Source organism: Ylistrum balloti, unplaced genomic scaffold, assembly GCF_031769215.1.
Source record: "Ylistrum balloti isolate Yb309-2 unplaced genomic scaffold, AGI_CSIRO_Ybal_v1 Utg369752, whole genome shotgun sequence".
NCBI lineage: Eukaryota > Metazoa > Mollusca > Bivalvia > Pectinida > Pectinidae > Ylistrum > Ylistrum balloti.
Genome location: NW_026781955.1, coordinates 1,916,413 through 1,927,382, shown reverse-complemented (window position 1 = coordinate 1,927,382; position 10,970 = coordinate 1,916,413). Strand labels below are relative to the sequence as shown.

General features: G+C 32.7%; 1 protein-coding gene across 1 annotated transcript; it reads left to right on the top strand.

The window, feature by feature from the left end:
- The first annotated feature begins 705 nt into the window (after positions 1 to 705).
- Positions 706 to 10,912, top strand: LOC132543329 (dolichol kinase-like). Its single transcript, XM_060206818.1, has 12 exons — positions 706 to 878; positions 1,811 to 1,910; positions 2,545 to 2,615; positions 2,869 to 3,009; positions 3,783 to 3,946; positions 4,716 to 4,766; positions 5,240 to 5,437; positions 5,868 to 6,077; positions 7,163 to 7,325; positions 7,988 to 8,086; positions 9,224 to 9,301; positions 9,746 to 10,912. Exons 1-12 carry the CDS (start codon positions 770 to 772, stop codon positions 9,877 to 9,879), a joined length of 1,518 nt encoding a protein of 505 aa, XP_060062801.1. The 5' UTR covers positions 706 to 769; the 3' UTR covers positions 9,880 to 10,912.
- Positions 10,913 to 10,970: the final 58 nt, after the last annotated feature.

Below are 10,970 nucleotides of genomic sequence, written 5' to 3'. Positions count from 1 at the left end.
TATTGAACATTTAGTAAAAACAAACAATTGTATTGAAGTCATAGATGTTGAACAAATTAGGAAAAAAAAATTTAATATATATTTTGGTATCATTTAGGTTGATCAAAAACTTGATATTTTGATATTTGTCTTACAATTGAGAGCATAATTGGTTAACAGGTGGATATGGCAAATTGGCAGTTGTAAATACCTCCATGTGCATGTGCACATTCAACGAATATGCACTTTCGGAAAATGTAAACTAGTTTTGAATGACTGGTAGCATGTATGTTACATGCTTTCGGCAACAATCAAGTCTCGGAATCAAGTGCATCCAGTGTTGAAACAAGTTATGTCAACTTATACTAATCACTCTTGTTGGCCCGGATGTAAGCGTGCGAGGGGTCTTATTGAGGGAGGAAACCGGAGTGCCCGGGGAAAACCCACGTGGTCCGGCAATACTAATTCATCACTGTTTAAGGATTAACATCTGGTTTCTCCAATGGAGTACTGCTTTTGGTCATTTTGACATTTTAACCAGAGAAAGTAAAATAAAATGATGTACACATGTGGGAGGGGAAATTGGTTAAGTTCACTCCCATTTTATGTAAGATATTTAAGACCTTTTCCCATAATTGTATATATTCATCTATTGTGTCAGTCTTTATTTATTCTGATGTAAAGTTAATATTGATTGTGACTTTTCAAATTTCATTCAGGTTGTTTATGATGTGAAAATAAAGTACAGGCCGATCAGACATTAGTTAAAATCCGACCTTAAGAAAAGGAAATGGAGGCCCGTGCCATTTTGGAGACAGGTGTGATTACTGCTGGGTGCATTTCACTTGGAACGTACCTACAGGATACGGCCAATGAGGGCTTTCAGTTCCACAGTCTAGGTAAAGTTCAAATCAAGGGTTATGTGTCATTCATTTGGAAATCAGCCTTTTTATCTCATTTGCGAAAAAAATGATAAAGGAGATTTTTATGATTAAACTACAATGTTTTGGGAATTTGGCCATATTATGAAATAAATCCAATATAGAAGGTGGCCAATATTCAGCTCTACAGAGCCCCCGGATCAAGTCCTGAAATCTCTACTCATATAAAAGTTGTATGATAAATAAAGGATGAACAACACTCTTAATGTTGAACTAGGCAGTAGTATCTTAGTGTTGACCTGCAGGTGGATTCTATAAAGTTCCTTACTAAGAAGACCTAACATAAAAAAGCCCAAAACCACAATAGGTTTTGTGTTACTTATTGTTTACATTTTTTGGGCTGCTACATGCACTCTTGATGATGGTGGCTTAGCAGCCCCAAACATGTATACAGTAAATAACATTCAACCTCCTGGCTGTGTTCTGATTCTTCTACTACACTCATACTAGTATTATTTTATAGGAAGACTTATCATATGTAGATAGATGTTTCCTATCAAACATTTTCGCTTATTCAGGACTGTTAGTCCTTATATGTATTATTGTCCAAAGAAATTTTTTATTTAATGTCATGAAAACTTGATTTTTCAGGTTAGGCTGATAAGGAAACATTTTACTAATTATTTTGAAATATTACTCAAATCTTACCCTCAGACTCCTCAAGGATATATGCAGATTTAATGATTATAGTAGTGAAGTGATTGGTCAATCTTTGGCAATTGCGTAGCTTAATTTGTAAAGCACCTGTGCATAGAGTTTGGAGGATCACAGGTTCAAACACTGTTCTGGTCGTGCTTTTTTCCTTCTTGTTCCAATAGTGTTTATTTCACAAGCAGATTTTTTTTACATTATCTTCTTGCAGTGTACATATTGCTTTTGATTTTGCACAGGATTTCTTGGCTGTTCCTATATTCTTGTCCTGTTACATCAACTGGTGCCCCAATTTAATCCTGACCTGAAGCGAACAGATGAATCGAGAAGATTATACAGGTTGGTCTTGAACAAATTTTATGAAGCGAATCCAAATCCTATACTAATGAAATCTATTTTTGTCATGGTTTTTTTTTTGTTGTGTATTTCACAACAGGAAGGTATACAGGACCCTATGACTGTTTGTAACACCTGTATTTAAACATTTTTGATATATAAAACTTTGAAAGTGAACTAGATATAATTTGTGTTACTATAGTAATTTGTTATCACCTTGCAGATTTTGCTTAGAATTGTGTCAGGAGAAAATGAATTATTCAATTGTATTCTGCTTTGTTGTAGTTTTCCTTTCATGTTCTAGAATAAATCTTTACAAGTCATAAGCCCATGACAAGTGAAATATAATTAAGTATCATAGATAAGTTTGACCTGTATAAAATGACATTCGTTCTGAAACAACATTTACCATGGTTGGTCTGATTGACTGTTTAAAACAGAACTGAGTGGGGATACAACATCAAGACAGAAAAGCCTGTGTAGTCTGACACTTGAATAATTGTAATGTTCATGTTTGCATCTATTTTATACTACTCAGAGGTTTGATTAGACAGGTTTTACTGCACATATGTACATATGTAGAATGACAAAGGGAGATAATTTATGTGATATATGCACAGTATTTTATGTTTTGTAGAACCAAAGCAGACCCAGGAATCTGGTGCTGTGCCTTATTGCCTTTGGCATACATTGGCTATGGTATCAAAGGTATTTTTTTTTACAAAATTAGTTAAAATGATCACCTGGGCTTTATCAAAAGTGAGTGGTAAATTTGACATATTTTTTCTTCTTGCTATGAGTAAGGTGGGAAATTTTTTGAAGGTATGAGCCAAATGCTCTCTATTATGTTGTAGTGCACCAGTGTAGCATCTAGATACACATTTTATCTTTTACATCAACAGATTAAACATAGTTAAACAAATATATAAGTAGATTTGAAGTTTATCTTTTCTTCCTACAGCAGGTAATTTGCCAGTGCTGGAGACTAGCTTTCTCCTGTTTACCATACCTCTAAGTCTGGTACACTACAATGCCTCAAATCTTACCCAGATGACAGGTGCCCTCCAATTACTATGGCTGCGATCTCATCTCATACAGCAAGGTTTGTACATTAACTTTCACATACAATATTTTAACCATTGATTGCAAGTCAAGAGTACATTTTACCATCTACTTGGTAACTTCTACTTCTCTACTATTATTATGAAAATTCAGTCAGCAGCTTTTGATGATCAATTATTATAGGTGGGGATATTGCCTACATACTTAAATGTGCTTACATATATATATGTAACATTTATCCTTGTCAACATTGTATTAGCTCCATTCCTTCTGAAGGGATTTTGATCATATAAAGGACTTAAATATCACAAATGAGTATCAGTTATATGTACAGGGTTTTAGGGTCAGAGACATTGTTACAATTATTGTATTTAGAAAATATTTGTCAGTACTTGAATCGCTTCATAAACTAAGGGCTACAAATAGTTTGCTTTGTTGCACTTTAGTAGAATTGAACTGCAAGTGGATTATTAACATTTTTGATGCCTTGTTTGAAAACTAAGTGACAATATTGACGGGTTATTGTTCTGGCTTCTTTTGAATGTCATTTTAATGAATAATTTACAATCAAAATATTGAATTATTTCTTTGAAGGCTGAATCATTATTTTTGAAAACCTTATCTTGTCATGCATATTGTGATATGATAGCTTTTGTAACACATAAAACATACCTCTCTATTCATGCAACGTATGATACTTGCCTTCTTTAGAGCTCACCAGGGCTAAGATATGTACATCATACTTGTTTCATAAATAGCATATAACATGGAAACTCAAGCAAGATACAATATATCTTCATATTTCATGTGCAGATGTGTTGAGTCTGTGTTTATTTGGAGCAATCTGCATCTTGTTCTTCATGCTCCTGTCAAAGATTCCAGAGTTGTTTCCGAAGTCATTCACAGAAGGGGAGGTAACTCTGGTACTACAACTTGTTCTTTTGGTTATGCTCTCCCTTACGTTGGGTGTTGTAAAGGTAAGAAGTCAAAGTGATGATAGAATTTAGAGTGTTGCTTATTTCATACTTGCCCCTGAGAGTATTGATTGGATCTTACATTGGGTAGTTAAGATGGAAATACAGACTTTACTAATGAAAGAGAGTTGCTGTCTCAAATGTACTCAAAAAATGTACAAACCTTGGGTGATGATATACATCTAGCATTGTTTTCAAATATTTGTATACATTTCCCCTCCTGGTTCCTCTGTTGGTCTCAGGTTAATGCTGATATTAATGATAGATAGTCTGTTACAAATACAACATTCATTTTTGAAGTCTTGGCTATATTGTCTTTGTCATTCTTAGAATTAAACGGCACCATTAAAATGATTTCATTTCTGTCATGTGGGAAAAAATGTACATGTTGAAGGGGAGATAACTTGAGTTACATAACTACCAGCATTTGCCTCGTGCCCACCTATTTGTAAAAGAGGAGATAGCTATTGTTACATAACTACTTGTTCTTACATCTGGTGAATGGCAAGCATATATATACCTTTTTACCAAAATATGGAATATTAATTAGGAAATTGAGAATAAAAGGAAAACGGAAAACATAACATATGCAATGACACCTTGTTTTTCTAATCTGTGTTCTGTGGCAGTTTATATGTATATTGTCATTCATTTCTGATAAAAAAGGTGTGCATTCTATTTTGATAGACCAATAGTTTTATTACCCTCAGATGTTCAGATTTTACTGTAAATATATATCAATCAATTTAGAGCATAATTGTGTGTGTTATAGGGAGAGGTTGACATACAGGATGATCTACTTCCTGGTCAGAAGCTAGCTGTGGTAAGGTATACTTCTTTTCCTATATTTGAGGCTGAACTACAATTTCGGAAAATATAAGGAAAACAGAATATATAAAAAAGAAAAAGAATTAATTTTTTTAAAAAAAGCAAAAAAAAAAACCAAACAAACAAAAACAACAAAACTTAATGCTATTTACATAGATCATAATCATTTATTGAATTTGATGTATAATTGAGGCAGCAAACCTATCTATATTTAAGCACAGTGGATGTGTTTGCCATAGGACAATGACTTTGCATTAGCTTACCAGAAATTTGCATATTCATAGACACATGTGAAAATAATGTATTGAAGGATACATGTGAATACAGTATATTAAAGCATACATGTGAATACAGGATGTTGACTAATACATGTGGATACAACGATTGAAGAATACATGTGCATACAGTATATTGAAAGTTACATGTAAATTTGGAATTATTGGAATAATTTGTTATATGCTTGTACAGGTGGCCTTTGAAGGAGTGTTATTTGGCACAGTCAAGTTTTGGATTGCCAGACAGTTAACCAATGGACGATCCACACCCTTATTTTACCTGATGTTTTGTACAACAGCTTTGACAGTTGTGCTGCCTCTCCTGTTTCAGGCATTTGGGTCAAGCATGTTGACCAATGTCCTGGAGTTCATTTTAAAAACTCCAACAAGGGTAAGTGTGTATTCATTGTCATTGTTTTCATATGTCTGACTTTCTTTGCAAGTTTGGTCAAGAAATTTTGGACTTCTTACATTCTTTTATTTATATTTATCATTTTGCTTTTTTTTATGGTGAAAGATTCTCTCAGAGAACATTGTGGTGTTTCAGTGCATGCATTAGATTCACAAGGCATGTAATGTTTTCAATGTATGTACGCTGTAAAATGTATAGAATGAAAATCAGATCAGATGTTCAACTGAGATAAATTTCCCAAAAATAAACATGCATACTTGTAATTTTAAATGTAAATAAGATACAAAATTATCTACTAAATTTTAGAAAAAATTGAATAAATTTTACCGAGTTACAACTTCAGCATGATTTATTTAGATGTTTATCTGCATGTACAGCTGACATGTAGCAATTGGAAATTATTTTATAGAAAAAGCTCCTGATTCTGTGGACCATCCTCATAGGGTTCAGTGTTCTGACTGTTTATCTGAGGAACACCTACAGTGGACAGGCATCGTCAAATCAGCGTAAAATATTCCATCTTGTGATGTTATCAGTCTATATACCTGGGCTGGTGATGGACCCAGTCTTCCTGTGGACATCCTCAGTCATAGCTCTAGGGGTCATGGTCATTCTAGAGGTGAGTGCTAGAGGTCACCTATAAATAGATTTGTTACCTTAAAATCTATTGTGCTTGTAAATGACAAAATATAGAAAGTTGCAAATTCTGTTTGAATAAAGTACAATTCTTTGAGGTTATTTTATTACAACGTTCAGACTGATCACAGGATCTTTTCAAAGTTCAAACCAATAAAACAATTTGAAAAAAAGTTTTGCTATTCAAGACTATAAATTTTAAGAAATCTTGATGATGTCTTTTGAATGATTCTTACTTAAATGTGTATTTCTTTCCATCATTCCAAGACAAACTTCTTTAAAAACTAAATCTCAAAACTATAAAGATGTTGTGAATGTGACTGGAGTTGGTGTTTCAATATATTTTGAAAAACAATGTAAAAAACATTTTAGATATATCAGACAAAGCTGTACTGGTGAGAAAAAAAACTGTAAAATCATTACTTACTTCAGAACAAATTATAGCCAAATCAACTCCAATACAAGTACACTGTTACCATCTTGTGATTTTTTTTCCATTTCTGTAATCTATTTACCATCTTGTCACACTGTTTTTGACCTAAGTGTACATAGAATTATAATACAGCTGAATTGTTTTCCTTTCCAACTTGTCCACTACATACATCTGTGCTAGTATGCTTCACACAGCTGATAATTTGTCTTATTAACGTGACCATGTAGTCATCGATACGTAACAATAAAATCTTCTTCTGGTTGGCTTAAAAAACCTTCAGTCTATTCTTGTGAAATCATCAATTCTTTTTTTCATTGGTTTCTTTGGTGCTTTAAATCCGATAAGTTTTATGACCACAAAATGATAGATTATTGTAGCTTTAGTGAATAAGGTGATCAAGATTTATCCATAATATCAAGTGGAATAAAAAATGTATAGTTTCGAAAATCCATGAATTTTGAGTCCCTCAAAAATTAATGATTTTACGGTAATTTCAGGTAATTTTCCTTGATTTCACACATTTATACATAACCAGAAAATGTGCATTCTGTTTATTTGAATCCATACAAATGTACAATGTACATGTATAACTTATGTGAATGAGTCAAATAAATGACAATAAATCCATTTTTCAGGTGATGCGAATGAATCATATATGGCCTCTCGGAACAACTTTAAAAAAGAACTACAAACTGTTTGTTGATAGTCAAGATCAAGGGGAGATAATTCTGACACCATTGTATCTACTGCTTGGAATGTTTTTGCCAATGTGGATAGTTCCAATGGACAAATTGAATAGTAAGTACTTTATATATATATGATTGATAAATAAATTTTCTCTGAATACCACAATTGTTGTGTTTGCTGATGTTATCAGGCCTAACAGCCATCTGTAGGCTATTAGTGATATATGTTATTGTAGGAAATATAATTCTTGTCATATGCAATGTTACTGGCACAGATGTCATATCCACAGGGGTTCCTTGAGACTTTAATATCATGGGAGAACTGTATGATTCTGAATAAAGATAATGAAATTTTTTATTTGATGTATTACTTTCTGAAAACTTCAACAAGATTTACAACAAAATTATGTGTGAAAATCTCCCAGTTTTACCCCTATACCATTCCTGCAATGGCAATGTTTGATCCATTACCTCTCTAGGTATACTCTTCTGTAAATTCCATATAAGGAGACATCATTATCTTTGTAAATAGGACTTTTCTATCAGATACAGATGAGACCCCTATATCTACATGCGTGTACTGTTTCGGTGCACTGACCAGTAGGACATATTTGTGTTTATTTCTGTATCTAACGATAACAAGTCCACCTAGCAACCAACTTGTTTCCGTGGCTTGAAATTTATACAGTTATTTCCCAGCGATCACCTGTATATGATTTGATGTTCATTTTATTGTGTTAAGTGAGATGATAATTCTAAATTCTTCACTCACAGGTTCTGACTTAAGATTGTATGCAGGAGTTCTCTCCCTTGGAGTAGGGGATACAATGGCATCATTAGGAGGCACCTATTTTGGAAAACACCAGTGGCTAGGTTTGTTTTCTGTCAGTTTTGCAGGGCATTTTTCTAGTTAGATATAACTATAAAACCATAAACTTTATTTATTTTACAACAAGTTATTTGAACTTATACTAATCACTCTTGTTGGCCTGGATGTAAGCCCGCGAGGGGTCTCATTGTGAAAATTTTGAGGCCACTTTGTGTAGTGATATAATGTTATGATATAGTGAGTCCATATGTTCAGAACTTGATTATTTGAGTCCCAAAATTAACTGGTTAACTTTTTGTTGGGAAAAATGTAGTAATGATGAAAGAATAAAAGTTTCATTGCTCTGGCTAAGTTAAAAGTTTTTTTTTCTTAAAGTTGATTTTCCAAATATTTTGAAAAATACATTTGTATACATGTCTGTATCAAAAGACAATCCAGAATATGTGTGCATGTAAAATGTAAAACGTACTGTATAGAAATATTCTATCACCAAAGAGAGAAACATTTGACAATAACTGGTAGAAAAATCATATTATATACATTGTAAGTTTGCCTTATTCAGTCAGAATGGATATACATGTACATATAAGTAAAAAAAACTGTGATAGTTGAAAGATAATTGAAATAAGAAATGATGAGGAGCCAGTCCTTTCTGTCATGCTTATTTGATATAAAGTGTAATATTCCTGGAGTCAATTCTCGAAGTTCAGAATTTCCCCTTTTAAGTTAAATTTTGTATCTTGTATCTAACTTTGCATAACTCAAAAATGCCCATTAGATATTGCCAGAACTAGAATTAATTTTTGTAAATAGACACAATATTTTTCAAATAATTTGAACGTATCTTTGCTGTTGATTAATGAAAATATAAATTATTTTGTACAATTACAGTATTTTTGAGCACCTGCCTGCAAATAAGCATCTGCCCATCAATATCAAGATATTAAGCTGAAAGTGGTTCACAAATAAGCCCATCCTAAACTGGAATACTAAACTTTTACTCTAAGGAGGAGGCTAATTTGAGGATAATTACTGTAGTTTCAGCATGAAAAGTGCTAAAATAACATTACCCTTAAAACACATGATTGTATTTATATTTATAGTAAAATATATTTGTCCAATTACCATGTTAATTTTTACTGGTAAATTGGATTTAAATGTTTATTACATCTTTTATACAGGGAGTAAGAAAACCATTGAGGGTACCATGTTTGCTGTAATCTCACAGCTAGCTGCTCTATACGGTCTTTCCAAATTAGGTACAGTATTTTAACATTCACAGAATTTTTTTTTATCTGTTTCATGCTGAATAATCATTAAATCTATATCCAAGAGCCATAATGGTGATATATAATGAAATATAAATACTCATTGAAGTTTATTTTATTTTGTCACCTCAATCAAGAATCAAATTATTTTATCTTTTTAAAAATGGAAAAAAAAAAACATTATACTTGCAAAAAACATTAATGCATTGTCGAAAAAAGAAACAAAAAAATTTTTTGCATTTTTGAAAACTATATTCTGATTTATGTCTACTATAGGAAAACCCTATGCATTCTTCTTGCTTCAGATTTTCGTAAAACTTGAAATGTCCTCCCTCAAAAGCAGAAAAAATTATACGAAAAACAAAACAGCTTTTCTTTGAATGTGTCCTTTATTGAATTTGTTTAAATATATATATTTTTTTTCTTCATTTATAGGTGTTGTTGTGGTGCTTTGGCAGAGTATCCAAGCTGTAATTTTGACCTCACTCCTTGAGGCCCTCACTAGTCAAATTGACAATCTTGTGCTTCCCCTTTATATGTTCTGCCTTCTCTCCATCCTTCCCTCATAGCACTAAAGATAGATGTCTTATGGGAGAGAAGTTGGCCTACTATAAGGAGAGCTGTTTCTGGATATGCAGTGTGATTGATATATCTTACAATGTATAAAGTAGACTCAGCTGTATTGAAGTGGACATTTGTATCAGTGTAAATGAGATAACATAGAAACGGAGGATCTCAACCTGAGGTTAAAGATTCTTAAGTGCCAAACATGAGGTTTGCCTATTATATATGTAATGTCATTTTCTTAAACAATGCATACTTAAACTGTCTTCTCTTTGGAAAATCAAGACTTGTTTATCACAGATTTTGGAGAAAGTGTGGATACACCTGTCCCGGGTTAGAGAAACATGACTGTATAATTACCATCTTCTCATATCTCTTTATTTGTTAGTTAATAGATTTTATAATACTACATACATCAACATTTCAAGAACAAATCATCACAACTGTAGAAGAACAACAATAGAACTGGCCAATAGACCACAGTTCTCTTTGTGGGCTTTTATTGAAAGAAAATAAAAATAAACCAGACCACATTAAAGTGACTTTCATATATGCATCACAGCCAGTAAGCTCTTTTGTACATTAAATTGATCTTGGACTGAATCCAGTCAACCATCGCATAAATAAAAAAAATCCAAGGATGCCTATAGGATATGTGTGGATTCATTACAATGCGTGTTAGGTGTGGACTTGAGACTGGATGGATATGGGAATATGTAATGCAGCTTGGTGGACAGGTGATCATGGCATACCCTACACTATCATGAAATGCTTTATAAACATAATTGGTTCAAATTGCATTTTGACTTCTTACTGTAAAGACACATTGAGTGTAGGAAAATTTGAAAGTGTCGTAATGAAAACATATGTGATTATCTTTACCGTTTAAAGCATTGGTAACATAAAGTCTAGTCTCAAAATTTATCTTAGTTTTATGTCTTGTTATTATTTGTGTAAAATTTAAAATACCAAGAATGAAGATTCCAAAGTTTATCAAACAGGGACCATCCACAGAGATAATTATATTGTACATGTTATCTGCACTGCAGGTCAGTGGTTTTTCAACAGGAACTCCAGCTTTCCTCTGCCACCAAAA